Genomic DNA, 15433 nt, shown 5'->3' with positions numbered 1-15433 from the left:
TCTTCAACTGTCCTCAATCTTAATCAATACTAGCCAATTGGGCGGCGGGCGCCGCCATGTCAAGCTCTGAAAACAAAGTTGCTTTTAGCTGTTTCCAATCCGATCCAAGCGGACTGATGTGAGCAATAATGCATGATCCTTCAAAGCCAAGCATACCAACATCAGGGGTTTTATATTCCCAAAAGCCGTAGCACACTATTGAGCATGATCATGTTAATTTTGTCACTTGAAACATACTATTGAGCTTATGTGGTTTGAAGCCTTTGATCATCTTAAAATTTATATGGCAAAAATCAATTATCCCAAAAAAGCAACACATTATCCCAATTAGGACAGTGTTTAATCCTGGCAGTGAGAAGTTGTTGAAGGTGTCCTACCTTTGACAATTGTGATTAGGTTGATATGGTGATGTTGATGATATCACACCAATCAAAGCAGTGTTTATTTGAGATCAAACCAAGTGATGCACAAATCATGTATCCTGAGTTGAACAACCTATCATCGTATTTTTTGATATTATAAAAAGAAGGTAAACTAAAAAACCAAATCAGTTGCTTGAATTCTAAAGACAGGAAAAAGAGGGAAAAAACTCAACTGAATGCATTCATTTTCAATCCTTCTACTTGTAACCCGATCATTCCCAAACTTGTGATCCCTCAATGGTTTTAACTTAATTTTGATACGAAAACTTCTCCAATTCAATCAAACTTTCCCATAGATTTCATCTTTGGGTTTACTTTTGAAATCAAAAACCTTTTCGAAATAGATGCCAAATTTAAGAACTTGGATGGTGATGATGATACTGTTGTTGTTGTTGGATTCAATTTTTTTCATTTGATTTCAATCTCTGCTCTGTTTTTTGGTTAATAGGCTTGGTTCAACTTCAGTTGGATGAGTCTGATTCCAAACTCCATTTGGATGAGTCTTAAAACTCCATTTGGATGAGTTTGATTCAAAACTCTGTCTAATTATTCTATTGCAATATCATGATCTTCTTCATCAATCACTTATCAATCATCAGTTTCAATGATGCTTAGGATCAAAATATGATAACAAAGGTGAAAGAGGCAAAGGAATCATGAGTGTCAATTTGGTTATGCTAGTATATGATGTATTGAAATTTCGAAGTGAATCATGTTTAAGTTGTCTAAGGAACCTTTCCTGATCCTCATCATCAAGTTCATACATTTCTGCAATTTGATTTCAATTTAAAGCACATTCTGATTCTGATTTTGATAGGCTTAACATTGGTTTACATTTACTTTAATCTTCTGATAATTTTCTTCAAGTGCTTTGAATGATAATTCTCCTCCGTTTTGTGTCTTACAGAGTGATGTAAATCCTAGTTTATCAGCTCAAAGGTTGATGATTGATCTAGTGCTGCTTGCGGTTGATTGGCTGGTCTTTCAATCATGAACGATTGTCTAAACTTCATCTTCATCCATGTCATCTTCATCTTTGTCTTCAATTCCATCATCGGATCCTCCTTTCCCTTCAAAATCTTCTTCTCCTTCATTTCCTTCTCTACTAACCTTTTAATTTTTTTCTTTTTCTTTTATGATCCTTCAGTTCCTTCTTCATACCTGGTACTAAAATATGTTGGAGAATACATTCTTCTGACACTGATAATGTATTCTCAATGTAGTGTTTTCAAAACCATTGATGAAGAGTGTATAACAAATCCTTCTGGACGGATTGGGTAAGGATGATAATTCAATTCTGGTAAAGAGAAATGTAGTGATTGAGTTTATAATTAGATATCATCAGAAGAAGTTCTACATTTGGATGTGATTAAGGGTTAGCTTGTTGATTGAAGTGTTTGACATTTCTGTCTGTGCTTTTCTATTTTATGTTTGTTTTCTCTCATAAACCTCTGTCTCTTTCCCTTCAGAATCTTTTTCCCTCATCGGGGAATAAGATTCTAAAGGTGAGATTCTAACAAACTAATCCTCAAAAATTAGCCATAGTGATCTTTACTAATATTCATTTCTTATATGTTTACTTTTATTTTATTTCATTTTATACTCTTTTTTCACTCTATCGCAGATTTATCTCTCTTTCATCATCTGCCCTTCCTGTGTTCAGGTTTGTCCGAGTTTAGAACTCGCTGTCCGTCCTAGCCGTGTCTCATCAGCACTTGGCTCACCCTTTGTCTTTGAACCTTCATGAAGGTTTTGTTAATTTTTCGTAGAGCTTAGTGTCTCCGACAGTCCTTGTTTTCTCACAAAATTTTCATGTGAGAAAATCTGATAACCAAATCAAATCAACCAAGTCAACTTTCTCTCTTTTCTTTCATATTATATATATACATACAAATTCTTCACATACCTGATCTACTTTCACATCTTTGATCCCAAATTCACCAAACTCCTCAAACCCAAAATGGTTTAGAGCCCGACAGCCCAGTTTTCCACTTGATCACTCGGTGATCGAGTGGAAAAGGCACTGCAGGCCTGTCAGCACTGTGACAGGCCTACAGTGCCTTCAAACCACTCGATCACCGAGTGATCGAGTGGTTTAGAGCCCAACAGGCCTGTTTTCCACTTGATCACTCGGTGATCAAGGGGAAAAGGCCCTGTAGGCCTGTCACAGTTTTGACAGGCCTACAGAGCCTCTAAACCACTCGATCACCGAGTGATCGAGTGGTTTAGAGCCCGACAGGCCAGTTTTCCACTCGATCACTCGGTGATCGAGTGGAAAAGGCACTGCAGGCCTGTCAGCACTGTGACAGGCCTACAGGGCCTTCAAACCACTCGATCACCAAGTGATCGAGTGGTTTAGAGCCCAACAGGCCATCTTTCCACTCGATCACTTGGTGATCGAGTGGACTAGAGGCTGTAGGCCTGTCACACTACTGACACGCCCCCAAGAGCCTCTGAAACTCGAGCACTGAGTGAGCGAGTGAGAAATTGGGCTGCTTGGACGCTCAACTACACTCATACATGGAGAGATAGCGTGTTTAAGATGCTGTAGGCCTGTGTCCTCACACGCCCACAGAGGCTCTAAACCACTCGATCACCGAGTGATCGAGTGGTTTAGAGGCTCTGGGCCTGTCAGGTGATCACTCCACCGCACGATCACTCGGTGATCGTGCGGTGGCTGGGTAGACCACCTAAGTCCTAGGTGGTCACTCCATCGCACAATCACTTGGTGATCGTGCGGTGGCTGGGTAGGCCACCTAAGTCCTAGGTGGTCACTCCATCGCACGATCACTCGGTGATCGTGCGGTGGCTGGGTAGACCACCTAAATCCCAGGTGGTCTACCTTTCAAAGGTAGACCACCTAGCAGTTAGGTGGTCTAGTCAATGACTGGACCACCTGACTCCTAGGTGGTCTGACTCTAAAAGGTAGACCACCTAGCAGTTAGGTGGTCTAGTCAATGACTGGACCACCTAAATCCTAGGTGTGCTAACTTTGAAAGGTAGACCACCTAGGATTTAGGTGGTCACTCCATCGCACGATCACTCGGTGATCGTGCATTGGCTGGGTAGACCACCTAGCAGTTAGGTGGTCTAGTCAATGACTGGACCATCTAAATCCTAGGTGGTCTAACTTTGAAAGGTCACTCCATCGCACGATCACTCGGTGATTGTGCGGTGGCTGGGTAGACCACCTAAATCCCAGGTGGTCTACCTTTCAAAGGTAGACCACCTAGCAGTTAGGTGGTCTAGTCAATGACTGGACCACCTGACTCCTAGGTGGTCTGACTCTAAAAGGTAGACCACCTAGGATTTAGGTGGTCACTCCATCGCACGATCACTTGGTGATCGTGCGGTGGCTGGGTAGACCACCTAAGTCCTAGGTGGTCTACCTTTCAAAGGTAGACCACCTAGCAGTTAGGTGGTCTAGTCAATGACTGGACCACCTAAATCCTAGGTGTTCTAACTTTGAAAGGTAGACCATCTAGGATTTAGGTGGTCACTCCATCGCACGATCACTCGGTGATCGTGCGTTGGCTGGGTAGACCACCTAGCAGTTAGGTGGTCTAGTCAATGACTGGACCATCTAAATCCTAGGTGGTCTAACTTTGAAAGGTAGACCCCCTAGGCTTTAGGTGGTCACTCCATCGCACGATCACTCGGTGATCGTGCGGTGGCTGGGCAGACCACCTAAATCCTAGGTGGTCTACCTTTTAGAGTCAGACCACCTAGGAGTTAGGTAGTCCAGTCGTTGACTAGACCACCTAAGGTCCCAGGTACTATACCTTTTAAATTTAGTGACTCAAACTTTAAAAGGTACAGTAACTGGGACCTTAACGGTCCAAGGTACTCGGAAACCACTTGATCACTGAGTGATTGAGTGGAAAATTGGGCTGTCAAGTTTGACCGCCTAAGCGCTAGGTGGTCAAACTTCAAAAGTAAGGCCACCTAGCAGCTAGGCGGCCAGGCCATCGCACGATCACTCAGTCATTGTGTGATGAAGCTACAGTCAGTCTGGGGCCGAGTCCAACATCTTTTTGGCCCCGGGCTCCATCGCACAATTACTGAGTGATGGTGCGATGGCCAGGCCACCTAACCGCTAGATGGCCTTACTTTTAATGTTTGACCACCTAGTCCTTAGGTGGCCTTGTCATCGCACAATCACTCAGTGATTGTGTCGCACGGTCTGACTGGTGCTATTCTTCCTAAAGCCTATATCTCCATGGCGAAGACTAGCACCACCAAGCTGACAGTTGTAGGGGAGGATGAAAATTGGATGGAACTTGAGTGAATGTTCTGTATAATCTATGTTTTTTTTTGCTGTGGTCACAAAAACATTTTATGTATGCAATGTCAACCATCATTGGGTCTTGAGTGATGACTCTTTTGGCCCATCAACATTTGCATGCACCATATGTTTAAATGTTAGATATTTAAACATATCAACTGTAATGTGTAAGGCTACATGTGCATACACAGTGTAATGGCTGACCACAACTCAGCCACCATTTGAGTGCAAGCATTTAACCAGTCCTGTGTTCTCTGAGTCTTCTGATATTATTATTGAAAGCCATTCTGTCCTCTTCCTTCAATTCTTTGAATCAACCAAGGTAATCTTTGATATTCCTTTGTCTTCCCATTACTTCCATACACTTCAGGGAGATGAAGACGGAACATATAAGAACCATGAAGAATCCACAAGAAGCTGATACTAATTGATTCAAGATTGATACATGAAACCTCAAACTAATCAAAATTTATCAAGCATTTTCATTAACCGCAAAAGAAGACTCATATAATTCAAAAGATTTACAGCTCAAGGTTATTCACATTGACTCATGGAAGACGGGGGTACTTGAGATACATGCAGAGATGTTTATGTCTCGTGAAGGGCAGGGCAAGTGACCGAGGGGACCCCCAACTACCAGCCTAACCCTTTGCTAAATGTATCTTGGTGCTTCCTGATTTCAATCCTCAAGAAATTACTTTATCAATCATCCCTTCAAACAATTATTCATTAATGAAAATTCACTTATATCAAAAGATTTACAGCTCAAGGCTATTCACATTGACTCATGGAAGACGGAAGTACTTGAGATACATGCAGAGATGTTTATGTCTCGTGCAGGGCAGGGCAAGTGACCGAGGGGACCCCCAACTACCAGCCTAACCCTTTGCTAAATGTATCTTGGTGCTTCCTGATTTCAATCCTCAAGAAATTACTTTATCAATCATTTCTTCAAACAATTATTCATAAATTTATATATTCATGTCATTCATACTCAATCATTCAATCCATCAAATATTCAATCACTCATTGTTTATTCACTTTATTCATTATTTCATTGCATCCCCACACAAATTAAGAAATCTTGATTTTTTGACACTACAAGAAAGATAATATTTTCTGGGCAGAAAATTAAATTATTGATACACAAAAATATTGAGAGGCCAGGAGGAGAGCAAAAAATGAATAAAAATATGCATCTTGTTCCCTGCGTTGAGAACTTCACTCTGCATATTTTTCCGTATTTTTACAGTCCATATTGATAAGTGTACTAACAATAAACCTTCATAATCATCCAATTACAACCTGTATCAAGCACTGAAATTTGGCTCATTAGTGTTTAGAGAAACTTTTGATTTCTGAAAATACTCATAAATTTTTCAATTCCGGTCCAAAACGCTCGATTTTGGGTGCATTGGTAAGCTGGAATTGTCCTCCAAATAGTTCATAATAGGACCACACAGCATGCTGGTCTGCTAAAAAAGATATCATCTTTTTTATACATTTGTACATACAGATCCATAGAATGATTGTCATACTAGCTACATAGTTCTTGATCTTATGAAAGTTCGAGAGGAAGAGTTCAGCTTTCTAATGCACTTGAAATCGAGTGTTTTGAGGCAGATTTGACAAAGTTATAGGTGTTTTCAGAAATCAAAAGTTTCTCTAAACACTAATGAGCCAAATTTCAGTGCTTGTTACAGGTTGTAATTGGATGATTATGAAGGTTTATTGTTAGTACACTTATCAATATGGACTGTAAAAAGATGGAAAAATATGGAGAGTGAAGCTCTCACCGCAGGGAACAAGATGCATATTTTTATTTATTTTTTGCCCTTCTCCTGGCCTCTCAATATTTTTGTGTATCAATAATTTAATTTTCTGCCCAGAAAATATTATATTTTGTGTAGTGTGATGAGCATTCCACTAATCAAAACAATGTTTTTTTTACGTAGATGCCAAAGCCAGTATCAGACCTCAGAAATAAAAAGCTTGCAGAGTACCAAAAGAGGAAGAAGGCTCAACAACACAATGACAAACAGGATCCAGTCCGGGATGTTCAAAGAGAATGTGTCAGTCAAAGAATTAAAGCAGGAATCAAAGACCGGTTTGGCTTGCCAGAGGACTGTGATGTTTTCCAAGTTCCTCAATTTGGGGACAGGAAAGAGCAAGTAGTTACCTATGAAACTGTTCTACTTGAAAATCTGGCTGGAAATAAGCTTATATGTGTTTCTGTTGGAGAATAAATTCTTGAGTTAAGTGTGTCAAAACCATTAAGGAGTTATGTAACACTTCTTCTCAACTTCTGGACAAATTGGGCATAGGTGGATACAAATCAATTAGACTGAGGCTGATATCGTGATAGGATTTAGGAAGAGTATTGGAATGTTCTTACCGCATTGGGATAGGAAAGGGACTAGTTTGTTATTGTAAATGTTTGACCTGTTTTGAATGTGTGACCGTGCCTTTCTGTGTTTTCTCTTTTAAACCTCTCTCTCCCTTCATCGAATTCTTTTTCCCCCATCATGGAAAAAGATTCTGAAGGTGAGATAGTATTGTCTTTTATTTTGTAGAACCCTCAGAACCCCGGAGTTCAAAGTTGTGATTGCTGGTATACTGGCGGTATTGTGTAACATCAAGTACTTCTTAAAAAAAATAAGCACATTTAGTGGTAGCACTGCATCCTGCATAGACTGGAAAGTTTTGAACCATAGGGAAAATAAAACACGGGATTGAGCAAGCTTGAAGAAAGTGTATTGATTCATTTGACTCACACAAATGTTGAAAAGAAGATTGAAGCCAATTGAAGAATACTAAAGCAGATCGAAGGAGATCGAGGGATATCAACGATGATTGAAGCCGATTGAAGAATACTAAAGAAGATTGAAGGTATCAAAGAAGATTACAGAAGATTGAAGCCGATTGACGAATACTAAAGAAGATTGACGAATACTAAAGAAGATGGAAGCCAATTGAAGAAGATTGAAGCTTATAAAAGAAGATTACAGAAGATTGAAGCCGATCCAAGAAGATTGAAGTAGGGTGAAGCCAATCAAAGAAGGGTGAAGAAGATGGAAGCCGATTGAAGAAGATAAAGAAGATTGAAGTTGATAAAAGAAGATTACAGAGGATTCAAGCCGATCCAAGAAGATTGAAGAAGGGTGAAGACAATCAAAGAAGGATGAAGAAGAGTGACGACAATCAAAGAAGTTCAGTGTAGTGTAGGTTTTGTTGAGCAAGGTGGATGGGTGGAGACTATGACAAAAGATGGATGAATGTGGATGAATGACTGGCCAATATAAGATGATCGCTGATGGTGTGTGGTGTATGGGTTGTGTGATTGGTAGAGAGGTAGAGAGGTAGAGAGGTGGTTTGTACAATTTTCATCATCTAATGTGAAGTTTTCATCTTTGGGGTCTTTGTTTGTGGTATGTTAATTGTTGTTTTTTGATTATCGACATTTGTTTTTTGATTTTCGACTTTTGTTTTTTTGATTTTTGACTTTTGTTTTTTTGATTTTTGAATTTTGATTTCCTCTTTTGTGGCTTTCCTGGTACTTTTTGTGTCAATGCGACAATGGGGTGACAAATGTTGAGTTTCAAGTTGTAAATCTACTGAAATTTGGGCCGGAACCTTGTCTGAAAGGGGTTTCTGCCATGACTTTTACTCCAGTACAGGGGTTTTATCCCTGTATTTGAGTATTTTCTGGAGTTTTGTCTTTGATTTTTGAATTTCGCACCCGGGAATTTTGATTTTCGTTTTTTGATTTTTGCATTGTCACCTTGACACCTCTCGCATTCCGTACATATGTACCCAGGGCTGACATCACTCAGGTTGCTTTTGTCAAATCCCCACCCACCCGCAAACCTCTTTTTGAAGAAAAAAAAGAGCCGTGAAGGCTTGTATAGATTTTGTGTTAACCAGCTCCAAAAACCGGAAGCTTCTTTCTGAAAAAAAAAGGCCATTGCTATTTGCAGCCCACATGAAATCCATGTAGGCGCTGTCCAAATTACGCCTACACGGTTGTTTTCCGCCAACAAGCGCCTACATTTATGATGTAGGCGCTTTTTCCTTTTTCAAATGATGCCTACAGGCTGAAAAACCAATGTAGGCGTCATTTGTGTACGCCTACATTCTAAAAATAAGATGTAGGCGCTATTTTCAAGCGCCTACATTCTAAAAATAAAATGTAGGCGCTTTTTTTGAGCGCCTACATTGTTTCTTCCATGTAGGCACTTAAGTTAGTTATAAGGGTCTTATACACGTGTGAATACAAATCTATAAGGGTGCTGGTATTAATATATAAGGGTGTTGGTATCAAATTATAAGTGTGGTGAGATTAATTATAAGGGTGTTGGTATTAAATGATAAGGGTATTAAATGTAAGAGTGCGCATTTGATTATAAAATTATAAGGGTCTTATAATTAATTATAAGGGTGTTGGAATTGAATCATAAGGGTGTTGGAATCAAATTATAAGGGTGTTGGTATTAAATTATAAGGGTGTTGGTATCAACATATGTAGGCATATGCCAGACAATCAGAATGCATCAAAGGGCCCTCCCATTATTTTTTCATATTTTTCTGACCCTTGCCAGCTTCTCTATAATTTTCTATGTCTACTCAATTTTCTAAACTCCACGGTAAATTTGCAATTTGGCGTAGTGAATGTAGGCGCTTTTTCGTGGGAAACCTTCATGTAGGCGCTGTTTTGGCAGCGCCTACATGGATTTCGTGTGGGCTGCAAATATCAAGGGCAAAAAAAAATAGTTCTCTGGTCTTACATATATTTTTTCTCTTTGTCACCACAATGTCCCCAGATTCATAGGCAGTGTTCTTTCCTTTAATGAATTTACTTTCTTTACTTAGTCTGATTTCTTTTCTTTTCTTTAAAAAAAAGAGTTTTTTCTTTCTTCTTTCTGTCACAATAAAGGGAGTATGATAAGTTATAATCGGGTTTTTCTCAGCCCAGATGAGTACCCATCATCTGTTCCCCCGCTCAAATCTCTGCTATTGTTTCCCAATTTCTGCTATCTGTTCTTTGTTTTTCTTGCTGTTAGTTGTCTATATCTTGTATTGGACCTCGGGGCCTCCCCAGGGGTGCCCTCTCATGCCAGTAGCAGATGCACCAGCCTCCGGCCGGTGCTGTCCCCGTAGTTACAAACCTGATTGTAGCAAAGCCCCAAAACAGGGTGCATTAGGAACCTCCGCGAGACACATCCCACTCTCTTTTTAAACACCCGCCCTCCTGCTCCCTTACACAAAACGTAGAAATAGTTAAACCTCCCACATGTCTTGGTTTTTTCTACAAATTTCTTTGTTTAGTTGTCCTAGCGTTCATGGGGGAAAATAAATATTGGGCCCAGGTCCACTTTGGTAGCCAACACTGCTCCTCGCAAGATCCAAGACAAACCCATTCCCAGAATGCAATCTCTGCCCAAAAAGATCATAAGTGAATGTGCCCTTAGTATTTTGAGACGTTCATTAATATGGACTACATGTGTTGTTTTCTGTTTTTGCTATGTTGCTAAGGTGCTCCTAATGACATAGGGAAAGCCAGGTGACTGGTAGGAATCACAAATCAGTGATTAAGATACAAGCTGTGGCTGATATCACATATCAGTGATGGAAAAGAGAAAGCACTTGGTAGGAATTCACAAATTAGTGATTAAGATAGTCACTATGGCTGATATCACATATGAGTGATGGAAAAGAGAAATCACCTGGTGGAAAGTAGCAAATAAAAGATGATAAGATGTTGAGTAAGGAAACTACTGAGAAGGCACTGAACAACTTCTTCTATAGTCCTCTTTTCTAGACATAGGTATGTGTAATCCTAGCATGATTGTGACTCTCACACACTGCTTTGGGGATGGCTGATATGGTGTTTCAAGGCATGCAAAAAAGGAACAAAAGAACAAAGAGAAATAAACAAACAACACTCAATGCGGATAAGTGGTATGGTTACTAGTTTAAGAGAAGCAAACAAGCAACCAATACTTTAATAGCTTCTCGATTCTAAGATGCGGCCTGTTCAACTCTTAGCTGTGGTTTCTTTTTTATAAAGCCATCTATGAGTCTTCACTGGGTTTTTCATCGTCTGTTCAAACCCTTAATCCACTCACAAGCATAATACTTACTTACGGCATATTGCTTGATTCATGAATTACTGAGAGCTCCACCTACATCTTTGCACTCAGGCCATCACTCCTGACATCCATTGGAAGCTATGGTCAGCCACAAGTGCTTTGACCCGGCTTTGGCATTGGTCCAGCCGGTCATCATGATTTGGATGTGGTCAAACACCTTTTTCAGCAGCACGAGGATGCCAGCAACACTATCTTTTGCAAATTCCGCTACTTGGTTCATGAATCCACCAGCCATCATCATGCTATGATTCACACCCTCCACTCCGATGAGAATGGTGGGAGGGTGCATGAAGCTTTCAGGACTGATGTTCTCAGCTTGGCACACCAATTTTGTGGGCTTTGCATCGCCAAGAGGGTGAAGTCAAAGCGGCAACACTGCTGATTTGCCCATGTATTGCCCAATCCGGGTGCGGCATCTTCGTGTACACTCGTTAGGCCGTCTTTCAATTTGTTCTTGCTTTCAGGATGTTCTTTTCATAGCTTTTGAGGCTTCGCACACTCCCCTCATTTACCCTCAGTTTTGCAAAGTCACTCGTTTCTTTTCTTATTCTCGCGACTTATCAGCCCCAGCATCAAAGTGCGTCCCGCCATTCTTCACTCTTCACTGATTTTTTTATGTTCCCACTTTTGAACCCATGTAGAGTATCGTGTATTTCTTTCGAGGTAGTCAATAGCATCTTCGCATTCATTTACTCTGGATGCGTTGACGCGCGGCTTGAGATTGGATCCGGCACCACAGGGATCGTGGACAGTACCTCATCCACGAGGCCTCGGGGATCAGTGTGTCCCTCATACCTGCGGGCTCAGATCACCGAGTTACTCCAAGTCCGAGCTACAATTAAAAATTGTTCAGATTGATTACGCTCGATCTGTACTTGGCGTAATTTGCGCAAGCCAATATGTGTCGGTCTTTGGGACCTACACGGTCAAGAAGCCGTGCAGTGAGTTACCAGCCTGAGTTGTTCACAAAGCTATATGTATGGCATCATCCCCTTGAACTAGTCTTCTTCCAAAAGACCACACACCTTAGATTTACTGTGTAATAAGTGGTAGAAGGAAACTAAAGCCTTTTAGTTTCTATTTGTGACACTTAAAACATGACAATGTCAGGCTATAGTTTATACAAAAGAATTATTGTAGTGTCTTCATTACTCTTCAGCCTCTTCTCATCTTGCTATGCTGCTGTTACGGTCAACTCTTCAGAGCTGTATCTCTCGGCAGACTTCGACATTACCTCGACTGTTCAAACCAGGAACTACAGGTGGACTCTGAGGTAAGTCCAGTACAAAAATATATAATTCATTTTGTTCCACATTGTAAGTGAGTGTCTTACTGAGACTGCGATTGAAAGTAATGAAACGGCGGCTCCAGATGGATACACCAGGTGAGGTTGATTTGAATGTTGTAGTTGAGCGTGCAAAGGAACTGGAAGATTTGATGATATCATTTAGAAATATGCTTGTAATAAATTCTCAGTTCCCTGGGCCTTTAATAGAAGCCAATGTGGGTGTTTCAACTTAGGCTATATTCCTCATCAGGTCGCAATGTTTTTGAGCTGAGAGCTGACAGAATATCTAAAACTATCACCCTCTTGGCGTTGCAGGAAGGGTGAGCAGTTGTTTGTTTTTCGTCCGTTTGAATTGTCTGGCAGCTCCGAGTCCCAACATACTGTTTTGTCTTCCGTCAAAGGGATACAATTAATATCGTAGTAACTAATACCTTGAGTGGCTCTGTTTCTATCCATTGGCACGGCGTAAGTAAATTCCCTTTTGAGATATGAATGTGATATTTTTCTGACAAAGCGGTTCAATCATAGCTTTACCAAAAAGGCACGGCATGGATGGATGGTGTTACAGGTGTGACCCAGTGCCCAATTCCAGCTGGTAGCACTTTTACGTATACATTTACCATCAGCGGACAATATGGCACATTCTGTGAGTGGAAGCTCGTGGATTCAATTGCAGTATGGATTAACATTGACTTTCCGGCATCTTTGAAAGGGTATCATGCGCACTCTCAGGTATGATGACAATTTTTATCTTATATTACATGTTGTCCTAATATGGTGTTTTGCCTTTCAGAACTACGCCGCGGACGGCGTGGTAAGAATAGATTGTGCTTACAATCGAATATGCGTAGCCTTGCTCATCTTTCTTGAACTCCGTAGGCCGGGCCGCTCATTGTTCATAGCGTGAATGATCCGTTAGTAAGAGGAGTTGACTATGATCAAGATGTGGTACTGTTCATCAAGTAAGCTCTTACAATTCTACGAAACCTAACGATTTGCTTGATACCTGATAATAATTACATTCCTTCCTTCCACAGCGATTGGTATCATAAGTAAGATCTTCAGATCTCATCTTCACGCGAAATATCTTGATCAATAGTATTTTCCTCTGGGATTGTTTTTCCAAATAGCTTGAGCGCCCTAATTTTGGATGGGCAACTTTCACCCGAAGGTTACCTGGGTTCAGTTGCAGCACCGTAAGCATCAGAATTCCCGGTTGAGGTTTACGAAAATGAAGCTTACAATTTTTTTCTGATCTTAACCGCTTCAAGATCTCCTGTAAGCCATATGCAGCTCTCTATCCCTGTTTTTTCAAAGTACGGAGACCTGATTGTGATCTACTTGAGCGAATAGAATTCGGCTTTGATCAATGGTATCGGATATTTCGATTGCACGAATGCCAATCCTGGGTCAACTTGTACAACCCCAACAAAGTATTTGACATTTGATCTTCATGCTGGTCGGAAAACTAGACTTTGCCTCATAGAAGGTGGAAGTCATGCTCTTTTTCGAGTATCTGTTGATCAGCATACACTCAATGTGACAGAGGCAGATGCAACTGGAGTGGCCGGACCAACAGCGGTTCATCGGGTTCCTTTTCGTAAGTCGCATGATTTGATTGTAAGCAGTACTTTGAAGTTTGACCTTTGGCGTTTCTATGATGTGTTTAGATAATGGAGAGAGGTACAGTGCAATTCTTGATTTAAGCGATGATACCGTTGGAAGTACTTTCTATCTTAGAGCAGCCATGGACACCAATTGCTGTAAGATTTCTCATTATCCTGATAAAGTCTTTATGGGAACCTTCTGAAGATTGCGTTTTGAATTTTATTTTTCTGAAATCTCAGTCGCTTGGCGTGAGTACGATCCCTTTCTTCGAAAATAACTTTCTTTTTCTTAACTGCCTGTGATTTATTTTCCCTGTGTTTTCAAGTTGCACCTGGAATGGATGGACAGGCAGCAACCGCTCGAGCGATCATCAGAGTAGTCGATGCTGCAGCCACTGCTTATAATACAACAGTGACCACTCCAACTTCCACTGATTGGTCCGATAGTGTTTCTGGAGATTGTCTTGACCTAGATCCTGACACTTTAGTACCATTAGTCCCAGAAGACGCATGCACAAATGTTTTGGGACGCGTAAGTTACATTTATCAGTATGATTTACAATATCAGTTCATCCACACAAAGTTGATCCAGTGGATTGGGTTTTGTTAGGTATTCTATGAGTCAAGTTTTGGATTTGTGACTTCAACTGAAAACTCAACTACTGTCAGTTTAGGTCGTTTTTTCGTCAATGATACAACCTGGTTAAGTGAGCATTTGAAACCCAATTTCCACTTTCTTCCTTGTTTCTTGGGTACTAATGTGTGTTGATTGCATTTTGTCATTTTCAAGCTTATGTCTATCAACCTTTGTTAAGTGAAATGATTTCAGGAGGACGAGGATTTCTTAATACCTCAGAAGTAGCTGCATTTACAATGGAAACCAATGGATGTTATGACATTGTTATCAACAATCTCGATGCTGCAATTAACCATCCATACCATCTTCGTGAGTCTCAATCATCCTACAATGTGATAGGTTTTGTATATGCTAACGTTTTTTTGGGGTGTAGATGGGGTTGATGTACGTGTATACTTCAACCTTTGTGCTCTAGTCTTCCCTTGTTGAATCAATACACTTCACGTAGGCCAAAACCGTAGCCACCGGAACTGGTGAACTCAATGACACAGTCGCTGCTACCTTGACCTATAATACCACCAATCCATTGAGAAGAGACGTGAGTTTTGAGGATTCTGAGCATAGAAACCCGTTAGGTCGCTTATATATGACATCTTTCCTCATCACTCCTCATGATAGACTCAAGTCGTCCCAGGTGGAACGTACAGAGTTTGTGAGTGGTAGTACTAGCACTGTGTGGTCCATATACGTGCCTAATAAATCTCTAACAAATTGGATGTCTTTCAATACCATATGCCTGATTCTAGTGAGAGTAGTTGCTGACAATCCAGGTATGTAGTATCTCTTTTTATGCATTGGTGTTTGTCATACTCAAAAATTATTGGCCTATCTGATAATCTGACCGAAACCTTTGACAGGTGTTTGGATCTTACATTGTCATATTGGATGGCATTTAGGTGCAGGATTTGCAGGGGTGATTGTCATGAATCCCACTTCATTGAGTTCAATAAAATTACCAGCTGCAAATCAAGCTCTATGTGATGGAGAAACTCCTGAAACTACTGACGAGATTGAGCCCGGGAGAAGAAAACGAGGTTTACCTTGA

At 40.6% G+C, this 15433-nt stretch overlaps 1 protein-coding gene across 1 annotated transcript; it reads left to right on the top strand.

Annotated features, from left to right (window-relative positions):
* Window positions 1-11953: 11953 nt before the first annotated feature.
* MELLADRAFT_124627 (multi-copper oxidase laccase-like protein) lies at window positions 11954-15433 on the top strand (the record flags this gene model as incomplete). The annotated part of the gene is made up of 23 exons (XM_007414297.1): window positions 11954-12129; window positions 12178-12240; window positions 12308-12331; window positions 12378-12464; window positions 12546-12609; window positions 12673-12790; window positions 12857-12876; window positions 12938-12958; window positions 13024-13106; window positions 13182-13196; window positions 13275-13340; window positions 13416-13422; window positions 13498-13744; window positions 13815-13907; window positions 13992-14000; window positions 14078-14283; window positions 14362-14458; window positions 14542-14697; window positions 14762-14772; window positions 14837-14926; window positions 15007-15040; window positions 15135-15158; window positions 15246-15433. The coding sequence occupies 23 exons, from the start codon at window positions 11954-11956 to the stop codon at window positions 15431-15433; spliced, it is 1899 nt and encodes a 632-aa protein (XP_007414359.1).

This window comes from Melampsora larici-populina, assembly GCF_000204055.1.
Source record: "Melampsora larici-populina 98AG31 unplaced genomic scaffold MELLAscaffold_42, whole genome shotgun sequence".
Classification (NCBI taxonomy): domain Eukaryota; kingdom Fungi; phylum Basidiomycota; class Pucciniomycetes; order Pucciniales; family Melampsoraceae; genus Melampsora; species Melampsora laricis-populina.
The sequence above is the reverse complement of the archived record's forward strand: the minus strand, read 5'-3'. Positions and strand labels throughout refer to the sequence as shown.